Source organism: Falco punctatus (assembly GCF_963210335.1).
Source record: "Falco punctatus genome assembly, chromosome: 10".
Classification (NCBI taxonomy): Eukaryota; Metazoa; Chordata; class Aves; order Falconiformes; family Falconidae; genus Falco; species Falco punctatus.
Window position 1 is genome coordinate 18297729 of NC_137590.1, and position 26246 is coordinate 18323974.

The following is a 26246-nucleotide window of genomic DNA, read 5'->3' on the forward strand; positions in this document are numbered from 1 at the left end:
GCATAACACACAATGTAAAACCTCAGCCACTACTTGCTGTACCAAGAGTCAGTCTCAGGGTTTATGCTTTTTATAAAGACATCTGTAACTCGCTTGGGGATTCCAGCTGATGGATAATCCATCATGTCTTTGTCCATGTTGCTCCAAAATTTTGAAAAATTGGGTGATATCCCCTCAAACAATTCTCCAAGATATTTTACTGTGGAGGGGGAAGAACACACTGGCTGGTGATAATGGCAGGGCCCTAACTCAGGACCCCAGAGTGATTACAGAGATCTGGGGAAAACAAAGGAGGCTGCATATGAAGAAGACACTCAATTATCTGCGCTTCTTGGGAAGATGAATTTGTTGGATTGTTCTGCAGAAGGACTGGCACTGCTCCACATTGGGGCAGTAGGAGAGTGAATCATCCCTGGCACTAAAAAAACTGAGCAGTGAACCTGATGGCTGTGATGGTGTAAAAGGGGCTTCAGCCTCCAACCTAGCACATGCCTTAATGGCTCTCATGTCCTGCAGACTCTCCACTAGGTCTTCAGGAACATTTTAGACATACATCTCCCAAGGATGACAGCAACAGATATTATTATGTAGGAAGGGGACATCTCAAGATCTTTTGAACCTTGGCATTCCTCTGACTGCTCAGTTTACTGGGACAAAACATTTGCAGACTTCAGTTCCCAAGTAATGAGGTCTCTGCAGAATATGCTTTCTTCTCTGCAAGGAATTTAAAAATCCTTTCGTTCCTGTGGTTCTTGATTTATGGAGCCTGAGAGATATTGCTAGCTTGGATAAGGTTTGAGTAATACTTTGAGGGAATTATGAGTCTGTATGACACTAAAAGCTCCTTCACACACAATAGACTGAGGTCCCACTGATCCAAAAAATGCCTTAGGAATTACTGTCTCAAAAGATGCAGCTGGCCAAGGTGTCAGGGAGTTTCAGCAGCACCCAGAAATCTGGAGCTCAAAAAGAAAAAATGCTATGGAAACACCAGTAGTCTCTGGCCCTTGTTCAGAGCATGTGCCATGGTGTCTACAGCTGGCTGACTTATGTGTATTGCCATAGTGTCTGGCATCAAGGATGAAGTATGATGAATGATTCAGGCCAGCTAGAATCACCAAGTGTCTCGAGTCATCAACGAATTATGAGTGCTGGAGCAAGCCTACAGTGAGATGAACTTTAGCCGGAGGCACCTGATGCGATGTAGAAAAGAAATGAAAGCAAAATGTTTGAGAAGGGAATATTTTTGGAAAATTTGCAGAGTCCTAATTTCTTTTTCAGACAGCCACAGAAAAAGACATAATTTTAGCAATTACAAGTCTCTGGAATTGCACACAAAGTTAAATGGCATGATAATATAAATGACAAAAAGGATCTGAAGAATACTATTAGCCCAGGATTGCTTGAAAATTCATATTTTGTTCAAAAGAAGGACATACTGGCTTTGGCAGCTTGTGCTATGTACTTTCCAACATCAGTTGAGTTTATAAACACTGAGAAACTGTATTTCATGATTGTACAAAATGGGCTTATTTCATTAAAATCATTACAACAGACTATTGTTTGTGGTAGTAGTTATACAGGTGCTGGTGTGGAGGCTCATGGCACAGACTCAGCTCTACTTGCAGTGTACCAGTCCAGGGACTAGTAACAAAGCAATCTCAACTGATTAGATACCATCAAATGCTAATTTTAGTTTTTAAGCCAGAAGACAGCTGCAGCATAGTTACAGATATGAATGACATATTCAGGGGTCCTCATTACAATGACACTGACTTCAGAAGCAATAACTGACATTAAAATGCAGATTTTCTGCAGCTCAGGCCATGCAGTGGGAGTGAATTACATGGAGGATTTTATTCAGGGTTATCAAATTTCTTTGCTGAATATTTTTTGGTAATAGCCAAGGAAAGAGTGAAGAAATGGCAAAATGATATTAAAATAGTATGTAAATGCCAGTGTCTGTGTAAGTAAGCATCTCTGCATCCTTGGAAGAGGCTGTGTACCCAAAAAGAGCAATGCCAGATGGAATCTGCAAGACCATTAAAGTTTCCTATGAAAGACATGTGTAAAGTAGCTGGAAATAAGTCAAGGTCTGCACTGAAGCAGGTGCCAGAAAACCAGCAGACAGATGTGTGCACACCTCTTTGAGGTAGGCTTGAGAAGTCTCCCCAGCAGTTCCAGTGCTTGGTTGCCTCTGCTCTGCAACCGGAAGTATTAGTAAGACTTGAGCTAGTTCAGCGTAGCAAGAGGGAGTGCTGTTGCCAAAGCAGGAGCTCCCAGACAGGTTGTGACAATGATATCCCATTCACCCACAGAATTTGTCAAGAGAAATAATATCAAACATGTTGCATGAAGTCCTTGCTGTCCTGTCACAGATGGATTAGTGGCAGGATTACCCAGCCTTTCAAGTGTGTGATTTGTATTGTAGCTCTATATAAAGGTAGTTTACAACAGGAGGCTACAAATTTGTCATTGGTGTATACGAATGCAATACATGAGATTATAAATCAAACGCCAGCAAAGCTGTTCCTGAGATGTAATCTAAAGTCTTGTCTGGAGTTGTTACAGCCTTATCAGAGCCATCCCTGCACTGGGAGGGGTGCCAGTTCAGCTCTACTGGCGCAGCACAGGGCAGGTACATTGCAGACAGACAAAAAGCTTAGAGTCTGTGGTAGTCAACATAAAAAAATATATCTTTAATTAGTCATTGCCCATCTATACTAATTATAGAACCAACCTGACTGGGAGATGCTAACCACCACATCCCCTACAGCTCTGGCGAGCTGCAAGGGCAGAGTTTGTTGGGGAGAGCTGACCTGGAGAGTACCTCCAGCTGCTCAAGCTTGCAGTGTAATTCAGCTCACTCTTCCCAGGTGCCCAGTAACTGAAGTGCAGGTGCATCTTTTGGGGGGTTTGCAGTTTTGTACCAGTAGTCCTGGATCAGGGCATTTTCATCAGAGAGCTGGGGTTGTGGTAGTGCTGTGCTTTGGCAAGGTCTAGACCTTTTCTCACTCCCTTTTTGATGCCTGTAAGTTACTGTTTTCCCTATATCTTGAGCCTGCTGTTTTTCCTAATTTTTGTACAGTTTAAATAGGTGACAGTTTCCTACAATGCATAATAATTCACAGAGACACCGCTGCACTGACAACTTATGCTTTCGGTATTCCCACACCTGTACAATATTGGTGGTGGGGTTTTTTTGTTTGTTGTGTTGGTTTTTTTGTTTGTTTGTTTGTTTTTCAAAACAAAATCAAAGTTCTTTTTCCTTTAAACTGCTTGATCTGTGTAGGAAATTTGGACCAGAGGCTTTTCATAACTAAATTAGTCTCATGGCTGTACTGCCACATCTGCCTTATCTGATGGTGAATATGTAATACCGGACAGAACAAAAAGGCTTTCACAAGATACACTTGGAAGGTGGTCAGGGAGATGCAGGAAGCACGCAATGAAAAACTCCTCCTCCAAAAACCCCTCAGCTACAAAACCTGGTGGGAAAGGCAGATGACAAGCTCTTGGATATCGCAGATTGCCTCCAGTTTTTATGCACATATGTTAATATATTTGATTCTAATACTTCACATGAAAGCTCATTCTTCTTGTTTAGCATCTTTGCTGCAAAATACTATTGGGTTCCGTTCTTCCCCCATGTGTTGTCTCTTAACTCAACCCCTGCCTGCTCAGTGACTTCATATTTTAGAATAACTTTAGCTAGTTCAAATCATTCACTCGTGACTCTTCATTATCTCCGTTTTGGACTAAACAATTACAGTCCTGTCAATCACCCTCCAGATACGAGATACCTTATGCTCATCTCTCTCCAACTCCATGATGATGTGACCTTGGTTATCCAAAATCTCCAGGGAAACCTGGAGCTTGCAAATAATGATCAGTTTGTATAATCACTGCTGGCAGTTCTGCAGAATTTGAGTCTTCACTTGCTACACGCCCAATTAGCCATAGTGCTGGTGGGCTTAATATTTGATATGCTGAGGTTTGCACCAGAGATGTAGGCTGGTTCTTCTTTCCTGCAGCCATATTGCTATTACTTTTCTGGGCCTGCAGGACCCTGAACTATGCTAGAAAAATGGTTGTGGGGGAGTTGTGTTTACTGTCAGGCAGGAGCAGAGGTTGGGCAGAGCACTGCAACGGACTCTGCTTGCCACACTGGCACTAACAAAGACTGCTATCAGGGGAAGAGAAACTTTTTTTTTTAGCATTCATTCCCTGTCTGTGCCATGTCAGATATTTGACATCTTTGGGATTAAGTGGGCAGAAATGGTGTCTCAGCCACAGAAAAACCTACAGTGGCAGTCTGGCAGCCTCCATTTTCTCCTTCAAGCTCAGCTGGATGCAGCCAAAGAACGGCTGGGAAAAGAGAGAACAAGGAGGTGCAGGGCAAGGGAAAGACTGGAGTTAACTGCTCCTTTTACCCATGGCAATGAGTTGTGTTTCTCACACTATTTGCTTCCCTATCTTTTCCCTTGAGGTGTCCAGACAGTATATGGAACTGCCCATGTCACTTTGAGTGCAGCAGTGCTTTTCCGAGATGAGTACCAGGGCATAGGCAGCCTGCCTCATGTGTGGGGAACCAGCAAAAGGACAGAAGCTTCTTCCCACAAGAGAACTGGCAAGATAAAGACAAGATTTCTAATGAGACAGCTTTCTGCCATTCCACCTCTGCTGGCATGCAGAGCAGTGGTAGGCATTGCAGAGTCTGTGGCAGGAGCCAAGGACCAAATGCTGTGAGTCCCCTCCACCCTGGCATGGGCTACCTCCCTGCCCCAAGGGATCAGCAGCCTGCTATGAAGCTCAGAGACTGCCCTGCAGAAGGTGTCAGAGGGTTTGCTGAGCCATGCCACGTTGGCTGCCTGCCCCCAGCTCCTTCCCCCTCGGCATGGCTTTGCCCTGCCACCACACTGAGCTGAGCTCGGGCAGACGAGGCTTTGCAGGGCAGCGAAATGACAGCGTATGGCCACCTTCTCTTTCCTCAGCCACTCCATTTCTTTGGCATGTCTCTGGTCTTACTTCCCTCTGAGCCACGCAGCAGGAGAGCGCATGCGTCTCTGAGTGAGAAATGGGCCAAAAATACTCAGCATTTTGAAAGAATGGCTTCTCTATTGGTCTGTCTAGCTCCACCCTCATCACCAAGACCATTCCTATAAGCACTTCTCTTTTTTAATAGAAAGATTATCTCACCCTTTGCATGCGAAGGAGAGGATCAGGAAAGCAGCACTTTGCATATGAAAGGTGGGAAACACCTACCAAGTGAATGGAGCTGTCTGATGCCTGAGTCAAACTGCAACTTCTGTTGACAGAGAAGTCTCAAGGGGGAATAAAAACAAGCGAGAGAAAGGGCAAGAATCTGTATCTTGACTACAACCAGAGCCATTTTTTCCCAGGAACCTTTGCTCAATTAGGCATTAAGCACCAAGATTTCATTCATTAAAAAGAAGCTAGTTTTATTTTCTTTCCCTAGCAAGGTTTTGCTTGCATATCAGCTGTCCAAGTTATCCCAAATAAAATAAATAAAAAAAAAACACCTACATAAATTCCTTCTGAATTAAACCTGCGTGCTATAGGTCAGCTTCTATCTAGATTAATGGCTTTTTCTTTGAGAGCTATAAATGATTTTTTAAGAATGAGTTTTCATAATGGAATTTAAATAGAGGTTTTCTCTGAACATACCACTAGCAAAACAGCAGTGGAGCTCTTGAGAAAAAAGAGCTTCTTTGCTTGTGTTTTTAAGGAGATAAGAGTACCCTTTTCCAGAGATTAGGGAAGGGTTCACTGTGTTTCGCTGTCACTTTGTTATCTAGCTGCCCGGTCTAGCTGACAGGAAGAGACAGGCATCTCCTAAGCAATTCATCTCCTCCTTAGGCTGGGTCAAATTCTCGTACACTGAAAAATTTCTGTGTAGTTGCTATTTGTTTGGGTTTTTTCGGTCTAACAGCAGGCTAGTGTGTCTCCTTGAGAAGACCTACAATCTTTTTGTTAATGAGACTCCTGAGTACGTTAAATCATCATGAAAAATTAATGAGACTGCAAAACTGTGCTTCCCACGTAGTCTGCCAAGAAATTTTTAGTTTTATAATCCTTTCCATTGACTCGTCTGAGCAGCCTTACCTTTACCCCAGGCGGCTCCTGCTGCTGCGGGTACAGGTCTGTGTGATGGGATGCAACTAGACACAAAGGGCTCAAGATCCCCACCCAGCCTTCAGTGCCAGAATAGGTCTGGATGCAGTTTGCTCAAGCTACGCTGTAAAATGTGCTGGTTAAAACCATGTTTGCTAAGCCCTTGTTTGAGGGGGAAAAAAAAAAAAGGAAAAAAAAAAGAAAAAAAAGAAAAAGAAATTAAATTAAAAGGGAAAGGAAAAGAAAACACCTTTTGTTGTCCCAGTCCGAAAAAGGCCAGAAGGAGGGTAGTGTTTTCAAACATCTGTATTTTTCTCATGATGGATTGGGTGTTGACGATAGAGCCTCAACAGAGGATGGGGACTACAGAGCTAACCCTTTAACGGCTATACGAAGAGCCTTGCACAAAGGAGCATTTAGGTATCTGTAAGCTCTAGGAGTGCGAGCGCTATCCTCCTGTACTTTATTGCCATAAATTTTAGTTCCTGAGTGAGCAGCATGAGTGAAATTCAAAATACAGCTGTTTCAGATGTCTTAACTCATCTCTATAATGTAACTCTTACAGGCTGCAGCACTCATTTCAAAAGACCTGTTTGAATGAGCAACGATTACTCAAGCAAGCAAAGCTAACAGGGCTTCAGTGCCAGCCTCGTCGAATGCCCAAGATATAAACCAGTGCTGGATTGTGTGACAGTCACTCAGCAAGCACTGAGACCCAAAAGCACACCGGCCTCTGGATGAGATCTTCAGAGCTATCTAAAGAGAAGTGGCTGCCCCGCTGGCTCCTGCAGGCAGGTGGGGATATCTCAGCACGACTATCCTGTACCAGGCAGAAGTGAATGAAACTCTCTGGCTTTCAGAAGGAATTTGTGTGCTGTTGACCTCGGGGTGTGCTCTGGTCAAACAGAATCTGAAGAGCTCAGAAGATCGGTTGCCTCCGGTCTAACACATGGCAGTGTGCTTGCAAATTCGGGGGTGGCTCCTTGCCTGCGATTATGGGCTTGTTGACGTTTCCAGAAAATGACAGTGATTGTGGCTGCCAGCCTGGTTTAAGACAGCAGGTAAGGGAGCATATGGCACAGGGGGGAGAGGATGAGGGCTGCAGGGTTTTATAGAAGAGATCTTTGGAGTGAAAACGGTGCTTGCCCACAGCCTAGTGCAATGAGTACTCTGTCTGAAACATGCTGAGCTTCACCAACAATAGCTCCTCACCCGCTGCTGCAGCAGGGAGAGCTCACCATGTTGCAGGATAAAACCTGCGAGGCAGGCCGAGCCAGGCAGCGGGACCCGGGCAGGGATGGCTCCGCGGGGTATGCCTGGCCCCGGCCGGGCAGCACCCACCGCTCAACGCCGCAGCCGAGGGCCGGGCGGTTCGGCCCGCAGCCAGGGGCTTTGCCGGCGCTCTGGGGGGTGGGAGGGCGGCACGCACCGCGGTGGGGCTGGGGGCCGTGCCCAGCTCCGCAGCCCCGGCCCCAGGAAACCCCCCAGGAGCACCGGCAACCTCCGCACCCGCAGAGCCGGGGGAGGCGGCACGGCGGGACCTCCCGCCCGCCGGGGCACCGGCTCCGCAGCGCCGGCTCGGCCCCACCGCCCCGGGCACAGCCCCGTCCCCCCATCCGCCCCGCCGCCCCGGGCACGACGGCCCCGCCGCCGGCCCCGCCGCCCCGTGCCCCGCGCTCCTACCTGGGCTCGGCGGGGCCGCGGCCACGGCGCGTCCCCTCGGGCCGCTGCTCCCGGCGCGGCGGGCCCGGCGCGGCCTCCATGGCCGGCGGCGGGCGCTGTCCGCAGCCCGCGGTGCTGAACGCTCCCGGCGCGGCGGCGGCAGCGCCCCGGCGCGGCTCTGCGCGGCGCTTGCGCGACCGCGGGGGCGGGGCGGGCCCGGCGCGGCCGGCCCATAGCCGCGGGGCCGCCTGCCCGGGGAGCGCGGTGGGGGGCGGGGGGCAGCGAGGCCGAGCCGCCCTGCTCCTCCCGCCGCCCCCGCCGCCGGCCCGGCTCCCCGGGGACCCGGAGCGCCCCGCGGGAGCCGGGGCTGCTGCGAGCCGGGAAATGGGCCCAACTGCCTCGCCTGGCCCCCAAGCCCCCAGCCCGGCCCAGCCCCGCGCCGCGCAGGGCTCCCGAGGAAAGGTGCCTTGCGGGGGTGCAGCGCGGGGGGCTGCAGGCTCAGACAGTGCACACACGCTTGAGTGGCGAGTCACTCATCCCAACAGCTGTGCTCCTGCTTTGGTGCAAGGTGGGAAAGTGCCCAGAAGCACTCCTGGACCTGCGTGGCATGTGCAGGGCAGCATTCTGGAGTATGTGGGTTGACCCTCTGGATTTCAGCGCCATTAAATAAGTAAACAATTTGTTGGAATAGATGATAGTATTGAAACAACTGAGTTGAAAGCATGGAGAACACAAGGAGGTCAGACAAGTTCCCCTCCTTGCAGGATCCTGCTGTCATTGTCTGTTGGTAGCATGAAATTGCACTGAGCTGTATTGTAGCCACACATGTCCCCTTGTGCCGGGGGAAGAGCTCCCCATGGAACTTGTGGAAGGTGGCTGCTCCTTCCACAACCGCTCCCATGCCAATGGCCATGACATTACTTGTGCTAGGAAGGGCCTGGGCCTTTCTCATGACCGTGTGTATGGCCGTGGGAGTGGCAGCGACCTTCTTCCTTCTGATCTTCCTGTGGGTGGCCATGGTGACGGCTACGACCTTCTCCTTTGTCGTGGCCATGCCTGTGACCCTCACTGTGGCCGTGACCTTCTTTCTCACGAGGGTGGCATCCTTTTTGTTTCACATGCTACAGAAAAGCTGAAGCAAAAAGGGAGAGTATTAGACCAGAGAGTATCCTATAACTCCCACTAATCCTCTAGCTGCTTAGAATAAGCCCTTCCTGCCTTAAGTACTTAAATGCCTGAGACAGTTTAAAGAACAAAAAGATTTTCCTGATGCCAGGGTGGGTGACTCTCCGACCTAGGCTGATGCCTCTCCAAACAATTTCCAAGGACAGGCTGCTGGCAGCACTGGTGTCCCAGCTCAATGATCCCTGCTGGACCAGGCCACAGGGGACCAGCCTGCTTCTCTGAGCCTTAGCCACAGAAATGTTGCTTGCCTGATAGGGTGAGAGATGTGTGAGGTGCAGCTACGGAGTAGTTTGTATTATGTGGTCCAGCAGGAAAGTCTGAAACCTGGTATCTGCAGAAAAGATTGGCTGGCATTAATGTGATGACAAGGACATGGGTGCTATTTCCTTTTCTTTCTTCCCAATGCTAAATAATAATACTTGCAACAGTAATGATAATAATAAAGCCGCAGAAGCTGAAAAGATGGTGGGAATAGGCTGAATTGCAAACATCCCACTGCTTCTGACAGACAGTTGCAGCTTACAGCTTTTAATTTGGCTCAGCCCAATGTGTGAACTCCTTGTCTGTGAAGTGGGGGTGGTCACACTTCCTCACTCCCACAGCTTGGCAGGTTTCCTCTGTGGCCTGCAAGGTATTCAACACATGAATTAATTATTTTTTTTAATTGCCCTTACCAAGGGACTACAGCAAGGCTCTTGCTCCCAGCTAGCTGTAAAGTACAGTGCGAAGCAGTCCGTGGGGCTGCCCATGTCCCTCTCAGGGCTGCTGCTATACAGCTGGGGCTGAATCCGTTGGTCAGTATGTCACATTGGCTTTTTTTCACTCTTCGTCAGTGTGGGAGCTGACTCTTAGCAATGGCAGCCCGCATCCGAGACCTGACAGCATCAGACAGGTCCAGCTGGTCCCCAGTGTCCCTCTGATGTGAAAGAAGGTGGATGAGGGTGAACAAGAGGTACAGAGAGAGATATGACAAAAAAAAGAAGCAAAGAGAAAAACAGCAAAAAAGAGAAGTGTAGGGTCTGGACTGTTAAAAAAGATGACACACAGTAATGAATACATGTGGGAAAGAGAAAAAAGCTGGTGAGTGGAGAAAGGGGGGGGAGGGCGAAAGGAGAAGAAAAATAAATGAGCAGGTGAATGGGACAAAGATGCGCTGGGGGTGGTGTAAGAGGTGGCTGAGGCATGAAGCAGGTTTATGAAGCTGCTAGGCTGCAGAAAATCCTCTGTCATCCAAGACAGCAATTTTCTGCTGCTGACCCTGTGAAACTTAGGGGATCCACCAACTAGTCATTTCATGAAAAGTATCCAAGAACAGAAAGCTGGCTGACTTGGAGCTTGAGCTCCCCAGGAAGGGCTTGAAACATCTGCTAGTAAATGGCTTAGGTATTTACATATGGGAAAAGGTCAGAAAGCACTGCTCTGGGAGAGCCAGGGCATCCACCTCCTCCGCACCACTCCCAGGAGAGCCACGGCAAACTTTTCCTCTCCACCTCACCCGATTGTCTCCACAGGAGGCAGGGTGAGGTAGGAAAGCTGCCAAGGGGACTGTGTAATGGAGTCCTGGGAGGAGAGCTGAGTATTTTTGACACTAATTGGTATTTGTGGGAATTGAAGACAAGATTTCTTACCTCCCCTGCTTGACCTGTGAAAGAGGTAAGAGAAAAAAACTTCACATTTGAGCTTTGATATATTTTTCATTGAAGCATCTCTTTTCTTCATTTTGTGTAGCTTATTGCTTCTCCTAGCCCTCCTGCTCACCATCCATTTGCATTTCTGTCACAAACAAAAAGCCAAACATTGTGTCTGTAGCTCTCCTCTGTCTTGGGAGAAGTCTGAGTCAGAAGTGAACCCTACACTTCACTTGCTCTACATTTGCAAAGTCCCCCCAGTTTGGAGGTTCCTCCCTCTCCCACCAAAGTCACTAACAAGGCTCCCTTTGTCTTTAGGAGAGCAAGCCAAGCTTTAGGAGCAAGCCGAGCATATCCTTAGAGAAGTCTAAGGAGGCAGAATAAGACTTTTAAATTGATGGGCTGGCAGACATGACCAAGAGCATTTCCCAATGTATTTGCTTTGTGCTACAGTCACAGTTCAGCGTGGCTCATTTCACGGTGCCCTATCTTAGCACGGTTACTTTCAGCATAATTTGTTTTCCTTCACTGTAAATCAGCGTTTCCCCAAGCAGAATTTAGCTCAATTCACAATGTCCTGATTCCCATTAGCAGAGCTCAGCGTTTCACACACCAGCAGTGGCTGGCTCAGCGAAGCCCACGCAGCACCCAGGCAGGGCAGGGTACTGGAGTGTGGCGGCCCTGGGCTGTTTTGCAGTCTCGTGGCTGATCGCTAACATTTGCCATCAGCTATTTTGGCTTGGATCACTTCAGTTTCTCTCCACTGACACAGACAATCCCCTCTGTGCTCTGCCCTTTATCCTTTTGCTCCTGTTCCTCTTTGGATCATCAGGAACAGGCAGCGACACATCCACACAAATCAGGGGATGCCTGCTCCTGATAGCACACTTTTGCTACTTATGCAGCGTTAGCATCACTCTCTGAGATAATTGTATCTCTAGGACATCTTGGGTCCCTGAGCCTCCAGAATGCCTCTTGCTACACTGCAAATATATTAATTTAATATAAGGCCTTGACCTCTTTTAAGCAAGGTGGACCTACAACCTTCTGTTGAGTCTCAGGCGTTGGTTTTGGCACCTGTTTGTCCTTCTTGCTGTCCCAGGAGATGTTTTGGGGTTTGGCCCCTTTGGAAGTGCAGACCAGGCTATTTTGTGGTTTTAAACTATAAAACTACTTGTTAAAGAGACAACACTGACTGGCATCCCTGGGATGGCACAGTGAGCAAAGATGATGCCTGACCCTGGAGCTCTGCTTGTCATGGCTGCCAATCATTTTGAGTCCCTATCTGACATTTGGCTCCCTCAGAGGAGAACAGAAAGAAAAATAGTGTCACCAGCAGCCTGCAAAAGAAAGCTGGGTCTTGGGAAAAACCTGAGAGTGTCTCAGTAACAGCCCAAGGACCCCTTACCTGCATCAGTAATGGGTTGTTCAATACAGGAGCTGACCAATGAAGAAAGATAAGAGCAAAGGGAATAAAAAATGAAGCTGCTTTTATTGCAGTTGGAGATGCCTCTTTCTCAGCCCCCATGTGCACAAGTGACTAACAACAAATGCTGTATGCCAAGGCGGGTTGTGTATGCAAAAAGGTTCCTGTTCACAAAAACATCACCAAGCTGTGCATGAGCACGTGACTGGACTTTAAACCAGAGAGAACTGTGATGGTCATCTCAGTCCTCTGCAACACAGACCATCATATTACTACCAGTCGCTATGTCAGTAAACCTGGGAGCTGCTGCACTGGAGACACATGCATGGGTGCTGCCCAGCTCCCATCACCCATCACTGTGTGAGCTGCAAGGCAAGCAAAAGCTCTGTTGTTCAGCGAGTGGTGCTCTCCTGGCACCCAACCCACTTAGGGTCCTTCAGCTTTAAAATAGCAATTTGAATGGTTTGGTGGATACCCCAGGCACCTGGGGCAGGAAGATGAGACAGAAATGTGACCTACACATTGGCACTTCTTCCAGTTAGGGCAAATCCTCAGGGTTCTTCCCTGATTGAAGCAATTTGCAACAAGCAGCACGAATGTGTACACAACACATGGTTACCCACCGGCTGGGGCCTTTCCAGCAGCCGGTGCAGCCATGTTGCACAGTAATGCTCCAGAACCAGCCCCTGCCTTTCTGGCCAGACACCCACTTTCTGTTGCTTCCCCGCTCTGCTGTGTGTGTCTGGCTTCGCGAGCAGCCAGTGCCAGCACAGAGAAAGAAACAGCAAGTCCTGCAGTCCTGGCAACTGATACAAACAGACTGCTGCAAATACGGCTACCTCCGTGCTGTGCCATCCACATCCAAGGAGGAGGCTGGCATGGAGCAGGAGCTCCTCCTAGACCTGCTCCTTGGGCTCACACCCACCTGCAGTGAGTGCTGGCAGGGAGCGGATGTGGTGGCCGAACTCCTGAAAGCCAGGAGTCCCTTTCTTCAGGACCTGCTTGGCTCTTGCCCCCGCACTGCAGCAGTGGAGGAGCTGCCTGTGCCCATCAGCACACACCACCGGCCAGAAGCTGATGCTGTCCCCAGTGCCTGTTGCCATTTGTAATATTGCCACTCTGTGGCCTCCCCGTGCTTGGTCAACGTGAGACCAGCGGATCAGATCTCAGTGTCATTCTAGGGCAGGTATGTCCTGATCCCAAGATTTCATCCCCTTAAGGAAAAAAAGCCTGAGTGGGCAAGAAGGATGAGCAAATGGGGCTCCCAAACTGTTTTAGCAACATAAATGATGCCCGCAAGACAATTCCTTCAAGCTGAGACCATCCTACATCCAGAGGAACGTTTTCTTCGCCAGTGCCTGGCAAAGCACAGTGGGTGAGTCAGCATGGTGGAGGCAGAGTGGTCTGGATCAGTCTCTTTGGATGGGGATGCATCCCTGCCTCTCTTGCTGCAGGCAATGCTACCCTGGGTCTCAGGAACACCACGATCAAAGCTGACCGCTTGCAGTGCTGACACCAGCATGATGTTTTGGACACTGCAAAATCACTCATGAGTTGCATGGACAGCCAAGCCCTTGGAGTCACTGTGGTCAAGGCAAGGCTGTGCAAGATCACTGTGCAGCTGCTTCGGTTTGCAGCAGGCTGCCTGTTTCCAAGCAATGTGCAACGTCTCACAGATCTGCAGCCAGCTACATTCAAACCCTGGCCTGTTACTGCTCACTGGAGCAATAAAACAGCAAGGGTATTTTTGCTCCTCCAAGCCAGCAACAGCGTGCCAGACACCACCCGTGCTGGAAGATTTCCATGGGTATAGCTGCAGCAGTCCTGGCCTCTTCTGCTTCATAAACCCTCTGTTATTTCAGCCCATGAAATTGCTTCCTTAGCTGGAGTACAGGTCCATGGTAAGGCTGGCGCTGTGTTAGCAGATTCAGCCTCGTTGACCTTCACTGTACAGAACTTATTTTACAGATGAATATAGCTACCCACCTTCTGCATCTTCAAGAGGGTTTATTTTAGAGAGAGAAATGCACTTTAGTCACGGTTTGAATGCCAAAATCTTAGTCAGACCTGTTTATTCGAACGGCCGCTTACACCTAGGCTGACACGGCAAAAACTTCGGCGCTGGGTGCCTAAAGAGAAAGGCCTAGATGCATGTTTGATCTCCTTTATAGAGCCAGTTTGATTTGCTGCTGATCTGCGGTGCCGGCAGCATGGCACGAGCAATGCTGTTGTGCGCAGAAGGACATAAGTCTGTGCAGACGTTTGCACTCAACAGGGCCCATCTTTTTCCTCCATGCAACTTCATTTACATGAGTCAGATGAACTGATCCATGATTGCCTTTTTGTAGCATGCAGGTGAACTGATGCTGTGAATTCTTAGAAATATAACTACTGAAAAAATCAGATTAAATGCCTATTTGTTCAAAGCCATTTGTGACCAGTCCTGGGATGGGATGTGTAGGAGCTGCCGTCTTCCAAAATTTGTGCAGAGTTGTCTGTGCCAAGAGGAAGCATCCTCCACAATATATGCATTAGCATAAGACACAAGATTTGAAAGGGGTGGAAGAATCAGGCTCACAGGGCAATTTTAATGGCCAGTTATTGTTTCTGTCCATCATATGTGCCCAAGGTGTGTGCTGGAGCATGGCCCACACACAGCACAGGAAAAGGAGGTCTGTGCAGTGCCCTTCTCTGCTTCTCAGGGTGACTGTGAGGTTCTGGCAGTGCTGGAAACCTTCGAGTAACTATTGACACAATAGCATGGGCTGAGAAGGTACCAGGCATATGGCAATTATGTTTCTGGGCACCAGTACTTTGCAAGCTGAAGCAAATAAGAGATGAGATGAGCTTGCTGTGTGTTTGAAGGGGCAGGAGGCCCATGGAGACCCAATTCAGCATTGTCTTGGCAGGGAAAATCTCACTGTAGATATATTGTACCATTTTCTGTAGTGCCTTGTGCTGGGAGCACAGCCACATTTGCTCTGAAGCAGCCCATATGTTCACACCATTTCCCAGTGTGATTGACAGTGAGCCAGTTCCCTCAGAGCATCCTGACATATCCCAGACTAATTCACCCTTTGCGTGTAAATATTCTTCTTATGAGGGTTTGGGACATAAATTCTCAGCCTAGGAAAGGACAGGGAAGACTGGGATATACCAACATACCCTGATTAACTCTGTTACAGTGCCTTCTTTAGCTTCAAAAAGGTTTGAAAATCACAGCTGACTTTTAGTGGAATGGAGGATCTTGCAACAGCCTGCACAGCATGGTCCTGCCAGGACTTGGCCAAATACTCACAGGAGATCAAGCACTGCAGAACCAGCCATCCCCTTTCCCAGGCTCCTGCAGTTCACGAGACCCACATTTCAAGATTGATTCTGCAAAATACGCTATATCCAAGTGTCTCACAGCTCAGTAAAGCCTGTGTTGGAATACCCATGTCTCTGGAGTATAGGAAAGGAGACCTGGCCATGATAATGAGCTGAATGGGTCAAACACCCTCTTTTTAAGCCCTAGGAATAAATAAAGGTATGGGATCACTTATCTGGAAGAGGCTGAGTCTTCAGGAAAGCCCTGGCATGCTGTTAGTCCCACTCCGTACATCCCATGTCTATCCCAGAAATGGGAGTTTTTTCGAGTGCTGTCAGTCATGATACGCAGCACATATGAAGTCTGCTAAAGGTGGAGGGGATGCTGTGTGCAATGTGTGACCCATACTCCTAAGCACAGCTTTCAGTTCTCTCAGTTCCAGACAAGAGCAGCAGCCTTGACATAGCCTCTATAGGCACCACAAAAGGCAATGTGAAGAGCTCAGCAAATCCCAGAGACCTGAACTCTCAAAGTGAATAAAAGTTCACAACCCTCTGGGTGTGAAGATGTGGGAGGAAGCAGGATGTGAACGAGACTCATAAATCATGCCATGCTGATAGAGAAGGGAGCAAGCCACAAATTTTCTGCTGTATCTATTGCATCTCTGCACACCCTGCTTTTGTCACATTGTATCTGCTCCTGGCTGGATGCAGGTAAATTGTTGCTGAAAAGGGAGTATGGCAGGTCAGTGAGTCTCAGGCATTGATTTTTCATTCCAGAAGGACAGGTCATTAATAAACATGACAAGGAGTACACCAGGAGGCACTATTTGCTGGCAATACCTTGGGTCTCTCAGTGTATAGTGGCAAAGCTTTGCACGAAAGGGGGATTTTGATTGATGCGGAGGAATACACAGGTGAGAGATGAGCACATTGCTGCTGTCTGTGGGTCTGGGCACTTGGTTTTGGAAACACAAAAAGGGCCACAGCTCCGAGATTTCAGAATACTAAATTTTTTTTTGAAACTGGAGATTTGCTGGCACAGAGCCTTTCATGTGAAAAAAGTCTTTTCCTGAACTGACATTTCCCCAATACAGGGCAGGGGGGTGGGGATGGCAGGGGAATCTTATAAAAAAAACCTCCAACCACCTAAGTATTGTTAGATGGAGGTACATATGCCTTTGGGGATCTGTGTCCCCTCCTTTGCACACAGCCCTTCTGTGTCAGCAGACAAAAGTGTTTGCATTCAAAATGTTTCCGCAGAGCCTCCTCCAAAGGCAGCCGTGTGATGCTCCCTGCACATACAGCTCTGGCCTCTCCCTCTCGACCTGGAGATCCCTCCTCCCCTGAGCTCACTCCTTCCTTGGCATTAGCGGTGCTGCTCGCAGGAGGTTACAAATGCTGTGGGCTCCTGTGGTTTTGTCTGGTAGCTCTGCAGGCTGATACGACCTGTGTTATCACCACTTGGCATACACAGCCAAGTATCAGTTACTAGGAGACTCTCAGCCTTGCTAATCTAATTTTTTCAGTAGGGAAGTTTGCCTCAGAGCTCCAGGGAGTGTTTAACTGTCTGCCCTCCTGCTCCAGCCCCGTGAAGAGAGGACTGTGTTGCTCTTTCTGTTGCGGCAAGGGTTTTTTAAGTGCTTCCTGTTCTCCCCTTCCTCATTTGGGTGTGTTAAGGCAGTGCTAACAGATTTAAGGACAAGAGGAATTCTCAGCCTGTATGAGTCTGTCCACACCAAGGAAAAGATAATCAGATGAATGACCAGTGGTGTCAGCTAGGAAGTTCTAACATGGGAAGAGCTTTTTATTTTACAATCTTATTGTGTCATTATTTATCTTGTTGAATCTAAGGTTTGACACACCTCCTTCAAAATAGGAACATTGTAGTCTTGCCGAGGATGAGTGTAAATTCCAACCATAAAAGCTAGTTGGGAAAAGCTAATGCTAGCAGTGGTGATATCCCTAAAATCAGTTTGGTGGCTCTGGCAGGTTTCTGGACTGTTGTGAAGGTGGTGATCAGTTGGGAATAGGACCAGGGATGACAAAGGACAGAAGAACTGCTCTGAAATACAACCCTAATCCTGGCTGTTGAATGTAGCACTAACAAGGTCTTCCCCTCTGCCAGGAGAAACTCCTCCTGTCTGTGCAGGACTGGCAGATCCCAACAAAAGATCATGGCATCCCATCCTGGCAGGGCTGAGCTGCCAGCCCCATTCCTGATCACTGTTTTAATAGCTGACCAGAGCTAAACTACTGTTAACGCTCCTCCCGTAAGCTACTTAGTGCTGCTGGCACAAGCAATTCCTTAGCCCTCTGAGCCTTCATTGCAGTAACACAGATGGCAGCTGGTACCCGCTCAGACCCAATCCATCACGTGCCCAGGGCCATCGCAACCATGGAATTAACCATGAAGCAATCCTCAACCTGTATTCAGCTGTGAATTTGCCCTTTTTACTTCATAATAACAACGCTAACCCTTACTCACACCACAAATACTAGCTTTACAGCTGGATCCTGCAAGATTACGGCTGGTCTGGCTCCTGTACGGTCCCCTGCAATGGGAAGAAAACTCGAGTGAGCAGAGCTGGCCATAAGCTGCTGGTCCTGCCTGTGCCAGTCTCATCTTAGCCCCACAGGACGTGCAGGATTCAGCAAGAACTAAGCTGTTCTGTCCCAGTGGCATCAGTGCCATCCAGGGATGACCTAATTGACATTTTGGAGAGGAAATGGGATGAAATGTTCCATTTCAGAAGGATCAGAGTCATGGAGTATATGAAAAGCAGTTGTTTTGGCCCAAGAGCAAGTAGGAGAGTGTAGGGGGAAGGTTCCATCTCTGAAATTGTTGAAATGCTTCTGCTTTTTTTGGTTAGAAACTGAGCTTCAGAAATGCTTAAAATATTTCAGCTGATGCTTCCAGAAAAAGGCATCTTTATATTTGTTCCAAACCTTTTTCAACAAAAGATTAAAATAACAATAGGTCAAAGAAAGGGTGCTATTTAATCAATTCCTTCTGAAGGTACAGAATGAAATGCAGTATTCCAGGGAGAAAGGAAGTGGAATTTTTCCTTTTTTACAAACCCAGTTCTAAACCCTGTATTTCAGCCCACCCTAATCCCATGTCTGGGCTGCACAGTGCCCCCAGCCCTGAGCAACATGTTCAGCCACACCGCAGGGAACAAATCAGAAGGACCAACAAAATGTCCACATTCCCAATGGAGGGCCACCTCACCCAGGAGCTCACACAGAGACCTGAAATGGACGCCCAGAGAAAAGTAAGAACAGGGCAAGCACATATGATGACTCCTCAAGTGTTTTGCCAGGGATTTTCTGAGTATGATGTGTTGTGTCCAGTTAGGAAACCTCCCAGGCATAACTGTGTGGTCTCTTCTTGGCCCTCAGTAAATGTAATATAAATTTATCACAAGCTGCTCCTCAGCATATGCAAGGGTTGAAATAAGACAAACGTGTCTCAAGTTCTGATCATAGCTGGGAGAAGGACCAGAGTCTCCAGCTGGGTTTTAATCCACCCTCTTGAATCATGATTTCCCTCCTCCTGGAGCATGGATTATTTGCAATTTCAGGATCTGTCTGCCACTTGAGTGAGGTACTCAGCCAGCCAGGTACAGTGCAGCAAGTGTTTGCAAGCACTTCATGTACCTCCACCCAAGTATTAATTATTGTTGAACTGGTCCTTTAATATTTAATTGCCACCTTGACTCCCCTTTTCATCTCCTCCCTTTCCAGGTGTCTTTGTGCCTCTTGCAGGCTGGCCCTTGCAGTTTCCTGGGCTTGTCCTCCAAATCAGCTCCGCACCTTAACCCTCTGCACAAGAAAGGCCTGTCTGCCTGCAAGCTGAGCCCAAACCGAACCCATGCAGCATCAGTGCAATGTGACGCCGCTGGAGTCCATGAAGGTCAGTTTAGACCCTGGAGCCAAGGTTGGTCTTTGGATCTTGCTTTTGAGTTCTGCTGGCAAAGGGAAGTGAAATGGCTTGTTAGGTTTCGATTGAGCTTGGTTGGGATGAGAGGCACTTGTGGGCCTAGAGAGCAGATGCTGAATTTACCACTTCTTTCTTCTTGCATCAGACTGAAAGTGGGTCATGTTGCCACTCATGTTGCCCCAAAGGAGCCATGTGTTGAATGGTTTTGACTTTCTGTAGTTCACAAAAGGCACATGACCATGTCAAGAGACAGCTGGCTCTTGGCATGCTCATTTACAGCTTGTGCACTACAAGTTAGAGGCCACTGGGCTGCCCATGTCCTCCTAGTTCTGGGCTGAAGCCATGGGCTGGAACGGGGAACAACCCTTGGCCCCTGCTGATGACAGTTTTCACCCAGGGTGAACCAGTTACTGTCTGCAGCTCTCCATACTTTCCCAAAGGACTACATTTCCATAAAAGATGAAAAGAACCTGCCTGACTGGCTGTCCCGGCCACTTCCTACAGCCTGGCACCCCTCCCAAGGCTGGGTCGCATGTCCTACATCTGAAGGCTGATGTAGCAAATGGGGTCAGCAAGCCTGCATTTGGCTCTGCTGTGCATGTCTGGAAGTGGGAAAAACTAAGAGGACAGATCTTCTTATTTTTCACTCAGCCTGTAACTCCTTCAGAGGCCTTACACTAGAATTACAAGTTTTTCAGGAGCAGAAAATGTCAGGTGAAGTGATGAGATCATGAGTTATTCAAGGTGACATTAAATGTGGGTAGGCACGGATGTCACCCACAGGACTTGGGGCAAGAGCCTGCAGGCTGCAGGTTGGGGACAGACTTGATCTCCAACAGGAACAGGGTTGCTCTGCACGCCATGAGAAGCTTCTGTGCTGGTGCTATGATTGGTATCGCTATGGGAAGTAGCAACAGGCAGCTATGATCTTCACTGATTTTAAGCAGGACCAAGCTGCCATTATATCCTTTAACTAGCTTCGGTAGTTTTCATTTTAATTGTATATTGATACATTTAAAAATGAATGTCTCAGCAGTCCTTTGATCCCTATGAGTCTCTCCAGCTAAAGCCCATTTAAGGTTTCTGGCTGGTCCCTCCTTCCCATCTAGGGAATATGCTGACCTTTCTCCTGGCTGGCTGGAGAAAACGCCTCACACACCTTTTTGTCCTGCAATTGCAGCTGGCTGAAGGACCAGAGCCGGAGGGTAAGCAAGGGAGGCAAAGCAGGTGTTTGCTTATTGTGGGGAAGTTTGCTCTGTGGTTGACATGAAAGATGCCTCCAAGCCTCTGGGAAAACTCTTCTTTGACATACAGGGTGTTCCCATCCCTCCCTCTATTTGAGAGGCCTGGAGAGGGGTTGCCGGTTCTGCTCAGGAGCCTTGGGCAGGATGATCTACGAGTTCATTGCTGCATACGGCACTATGCAGGAGCATCTCTGAAACTAGGCCACATGGCTTATCTGCAGTCCCAATACATGATACAAAAACTGCCTCCCAAAACAGACTGATTTCAAGATCCTTCTACAGTGGGCTTTTTGGCAGCTGGCTCCCAGCTTCTCCCAGCAGTTACCGAGTGCCATCTGTTGACTAAATGGTGGTCATGCAAAAAATGGAGAAAAGCCAACATGAAGATGGGTGAAGTGCACTTGGGAAAAGTGACGGCGTGGGACTGAGTGGCTTTGGAGGAGTTTCCACAGAGTGCAAAAGGAAAAGGAGGGAGGGTTTCAAGCCAAGGTGGTTCCTGATGGTGGAAGGGCTGATGAAGGGATGCCAGGAATGCTTCTTGGGGCAATCAGGTTTGGGGTTTTTGAGGAATCAGATTCTTTCCTTCAGCCTTTGTGTAACAGAGAGACAGAGAGGAAACAAATAGTTTAGCTGTCAAAATGCAGGCCAGTGCTTTCTGCAAGCTGCTGAATGCTGTCCTGGAGCGGGGAGATTGTAGACTCCTGTCAGATGGTTCTTTGTGCTGAAACTGAAAGCGAGAGGCTTTGCAGCGCACAGCTAGAGAAGGGAACTATCTCACCGTCATGAGCACAGAATGGACAGGTCATTGCCTTGATTTCCTTCCTTTGCCCCAGCACACTTTGCCCTGCGTGGAGAGCAGGAGCCCCAGGTAGGCAGCTGGAGGCTGTGCTCAAGGGAGGTCAGCCAAGCTCCTGTGTAGCGCAGCCCCAGCAGGACAACACACCAAAACCCCCCTGATGCCCTCTTGATTCCTCCAGCTTTCAGGCTTTGCTGAAGGCAGGCTGCTGTCCACTCCAGGGACTGCTCCTTCACGGGCTGCCAATAGTTAGCAAGAGCTGATACACCCCCTTTCTGTGAAGCAGAAACTGCAGGGCCAGCCTGGGGTATCTACTCTAGGTATGCCCCATAGCTTCCGGGCTGAGTAGGCTTCAGAGATGGTACAAGCCAGTCCACAGCAGCCAGGACACAATAAAGAGCCCAGAATCAGGCCATGCCTGCCTATTAAAGGTCTTCTGGCAATTTTAGAAGAATAAAGGGATTAACCCTGAGGGTGGTGGACAAATTCCTGCGTGAGTAATTAAGCTGGTTTCTCCAAACATCCTTCCTGTTGCACATGAATGTGATATACGCTCCCTGCCTGAAGTACTCTGCCAAGTTGCTGCATGCTGGGAAATAGCTGCCACCAACTGCCCAAGAGAGCCGTACTGATGTGCTTCAGCCACCAAGGTAGGGGTGCTCATGTGAACAGGATTCAGTGTGTCCCAAGGTCCTTCAGGACCCCTGAAATGTCATGCATGCAGCACACCTTTCTCACTGGAGCATGAGACTGGGAACCATCTTTGGCTCCTCTCCTTCTCAAGTGGAAGAGCTTTGGGTATTTTTCCTCCCTGGTGCCAGGATGAGGGACCTGGAGGATTGCATTACCCTGAGGTAGGCACAGACCCCATGGGAAGGCAGTGCTAATCTTAGCACTGATACTGCATTTAAGAACAAATCAGAGTTTTTGGCAGTTCAGAGCAAGCCCTCAAGCTGCAGACAGCTGTGGTGTTATTGCAACCCTGTCTGGCCATGACACCCAGAAAAAGGAAATATATGTGCATGCATATAACCCCATAAACAGCATATTTATAAGGTTCTGCTTTCTACACTCTGTGAGAGTCCCAAGAGCACAAGCAGGTCCCAAACCAGCCTGTTCTGCCCCTTGATGGGCTCTTTTGCCCCTGGGTTTTCATGTCCACAGTGTTAACTGAGCATTCATCTTATTGGTCTCAGATGACAATGCAGAAGTAGATGCTTGTCATTTGTGCCACTCAGACATGGTAAAAGACAGCTGAGGAATGTCAGGTCTTTCTGTTAAGGGCAGTGAAGTAGCCAACACTGGCCTGAAGGGAACTGCAGCTCTCCACAGACATCAGCAAAGGTATTTTGGGGCTCTTCATGCCTGCTCATGGCAGTGCTTGCTGCTGGAAGAGCTTGGCCACACCATTGATAGCAGCAGGGATCTAGGATGCCATGGCTATGAGGTCTGTAGAAACTCCTTGCAAGCCCTTAGTAAGCCTTGACAACTTGGGCATGATGTATGACATGGTCCCTCAGCTCTGTGATCCACAGGCAGCATGACTGACCCTGCTGCACACAGTGTTTACCCTGCACTGTGCAAAGAACCCAGCCTTGCAATTTGGGATAAGGTTGTGGGTCTGTTTTAACCTGGACCAGGTGTCAGCAGCATGTGCAGTCTCCTTGAGCCCAGGAACATGACCACCATACAAACAGGATAGTGTACCGTCACTGGAAAGTTTCCATGAGCACAGACTTCCTGACTCAGCCCAGTAGCTTCACACAGGGCTGCCCTTGTCCCTGCGGCCACCAGCCCAAAAATGGGCCATCACTCCACCCTCACAAGGAACTATGCATTTGGGCACCATCCTTAAGTCCAAGCTGGACTTTAAGTGCCAACTTGGAAACTCAGGGCAGCACCATCCTCCCAGCTCCCCTGTGTTCCCAGGACATGAAGAAGCCCTGCATGGCTCCGCACCTCCTGCATAGGCTTGTCCATTGCACACCTCTTAACGAGCACTTAGGCTTTAGCAAAGCTCATGTCTTTTTCCCAGTTTTCCATCCACAGCAGTCTTCGTTTCCTTTGTTATGCCTGAATCCAGAGGCACTGCCTATGAAATAGTTTCCATTTTCTTTCATCATTTGAGCCCTACTAATTAATATGGGTCAGTCTTTCCCTCTAAGCGCTTTTTACTAAGCTGTACTTCCAGCTCCTTTAGGGCTTTAGCCCTGATCTCCAACAGCTAGTTATGTGCAGAGAAGGGACCAGATTCAGTGTTCTTCAGTCTTTTGGAGACTTCTCTTGAACCACACTGAGTTTCAGGTTGAACTTTTTGGATTTTGTGAGCAGTTGACCTGCTCAAAGGCCTTAGAGGGGAGAGGTACCAGCAGTGGGCCTGCCTGGGTTTTTTAACACATGAACATAGCAGGGCCCTCATTACGTTTGGGGTGTGCATCAGTCCTTGGGCAACAAAATATTCCCCTGTGTGCTTCCATCTCCTGTTCGCCTCTTGCTTCACCTGGGTCCCCTGGAGGCTGAGGGAAAGGGCAGCCAGCCTGCATTGAGGAAGATCGTAGCACACAGCCAGGATGTGGTGCTGAGATAAAGGTTTGAGTGTGGCAGCCCAAGACGCAGCAGATGAGTGCTGCCTGTTCTCCCAAAGCCTTGTTATTTGTGACTCTTCCAGGGGTCATTTTGGCAGCTTTCAGAAGAGGACTTACAGGGGTCCTCTCCTTTGACTATGTGCTTTCTGCTAGTTACGGTGCTGGCTGGTATTGCCCACCCCACAGCATTGCTTCTGCTCCCTCCCTGAAAGAAATGCACATTGTAAAAGTGGGGAAATCATTCCCAGAAAATACTGAAATGAAACAGAAAAAAGCAAATCCAGCACTGGTTTTCCCATGCAAGCTCATGCACATACTCGCACTCACAAGACATTCAGGACCCCAGCTATTTTCCTGATCCCCCGCCAGGCGTGCAACCAGCCATGCATAACAAATAACACGACCCCATGAATGGCCACGAAGTGAAGTCAAGCTGTTTGCCTGATCCATTTTTCATTGTTCGCCCTGCTTTTCCCACTTTGAACGAGGGCTTGTGGCATCAGGAAGTTAAAAGGAGTCAGGAGGGGGGAAAAGGGGGAGTGTTTCTTTTAAAAAGAGAGTGAGATTGGAGAGGAGGACACAGGCACTCAAAACCCTGTCTGTGCTTGGTATATTAGGCAGCCAGTGCTCTTGGCTGGGAGCCCAGACGAGGCTTTTGTAATCAAAACATGATCTTGTATGCTGTGCAACCAGTGCTGAGAAAGGCCGTCTGATGGCTCTCCTCTTTTAGCTCTGCTCTGGAATCCGCTGGGCTTCGCTGCCGATGTCCAACATGCACCGAGCTGTGAGTGCTGCCTCTGTGGGGCCTGGGAGGGGCACGGGGCAGTGGGGTCCCTCACCCAAAAAGGCCATGAAAGGACTTGCACTCGTTTCCTTCAGGGTGGCCTTTTGGTGGCTGTCCCTTTGTTGTTTTTTTTTTAAACTCGCCTGGCTGCCAGCAGGCACGGGGAGCAAACAAGCAGTACTGCATTGGGGGGGGGGGGTGCTGGGGGGATGGATTTTGGGTGCCGGGGTTTGCATGTCCATCGCCGGGGCAGGTTGTGGTGGCTGGCTCAGGACAACGTGCCTCCTGGGGGGTGGGAAAGCCAGGTAGATAACAGACAGAAACCCAGGCAGTGCTGGATGTTGCCTATCCCGGCAAGGCTTTCAGCTGCAGCTGTCAAGCCAGAGGATATTTCTGAAAAAGAGCGGATGCATTTGCTTACGCAGAAGAGCGTTCGCTAAGGGCCCTGCTCCTCTCTCCTCTTCCCTCCCCCCCACCTTCTGTCTTTCTTGCTTTTCCAACCCTGCTGCCTCCAAGGTTTCTTGCTGTAGAAGCAGGCGATCGTAGAAGTATGCGGGAAAACACTGTGCGCAGAGACAGTCTGGAGCGAGGCGTCCCTCTGGCCCCTGATGAGCTGCGTAGGAAGTGTGTGTGCCGCTTAGGAGTGGGGGGTATGACAGAACGAGATGTCGTCATTTAATTGAAGCATGAAATCGCTAGCTTTCCATTTCTCCTTTTGTGACATTTCTATTTGCAATAAAAAGAGGCCTCTCATTCTGCAGCTTCATTGCTCTGCCTTGCTATCTAGGAGGCATCAGGCTCCGCTGCTTTCTGATTCAAAGCCATCGCACGTTTCTTCTGCCAAAGCCATTTATAACTCTCCCGTCACTGTGACATACGGGCACCTTGGCTCCCCGGAAGAGCTTTACTCTGGGGAGGGCATGGTGTAGCCACATTTCATCCTGAGCATCGGCTTCAGCATGGGCTGGGGTGGTGGATTCATTCCAGAAGCGGAGGAGAGGGCACGTCCCCCTGTTATCGGCTGGCTCAGAGCGGCAGCTGACGAGCAAACGCTGACTTGGCTTAACTGTACAATGGGTGAGCCCCTGTGAGCTGGTGCGTGGGCTCGAAACGCCGCTCGGTGCTTCTGTGCACAGCAGGGCTGCTCTGCGGTCCCGGGGTGTGCAGGCAAGGGACCACCTCTCATCCACAACTCCCCAGCATTTGCTGAAAAGATCACGTAGAGTGAAATACTTTAATGGCTTTGTTAATAAAGGAGAGGAGAAGTGCTGAATACTGGCAAAACTTTCCTTCCAGCAACTTGTTTCCAGCTGGAAATTGAAAGACCCCCCCTCCCCCCTGCACTAGCTGTGTTGCAATGTAGACAAAATGCTGACAAATGTGCAGTCTCATGTGGAGAGGGAGAATGGCCTGACAGGTCTTTTCCATCTTTTGCCTTTGAAAAGAGAAGAGCACAAATACAATCTCTGCAGGAATTTTTAAAATTTTCCTGAGCTGGCAGCTCTGTCAGTCCTTCTTCAAAAGAATTTGAAGATGAAAGGGGTGTGTT

General features: G+C 48.8%; 2 protein-coding genes across 3 annotated transcripts in view; one reads left to right on the plus strand and one right to left on the minus strand.

The window, feature by feature from the left end:
• Nucleotides 1-21423, minus strand: part of DISP2 (dispatched RND transporter family member 2) — a 35334-nt gene extending 13911 nt beyond the window's left edge. Inside the window, exon 1 of the mRNA XM_080405009.1 lies at nt 7819-21423. Within this exon, the coding sequence (XP_080261135.1) occupies nt 7819-7898 (80 nt within the window). The 5' untranslated portion in view covers nt 7899-21423. The remainder of the gene's footprint in view (nt 1-7818) is intronic.
• A 150-nt stretch (nt 21424-21573) lies between these two features.
• Nucleotides 21574-26246, plus strand: part of CCDC9B (coiled-coil domain containing 9B) — a 56525-nt gene continuing 51852 nt past the window's right edge. The window contains exon 1 of one of the 2 annotated variants that reach the window (XM_080405030.1): nt 21574-24697. In XM_080405030.1, coding sequence (XP_080261156.1) covers nt 24677-24697 — 21 coding nt within the window. In that variant the 5' untranslated portion in view covers nt 21574-24676. The remainder of the gene's footprint in view (nt 24698-26246) is intronic. The other variant, XM_080405031.1, reaches the window with a different exon arrangement.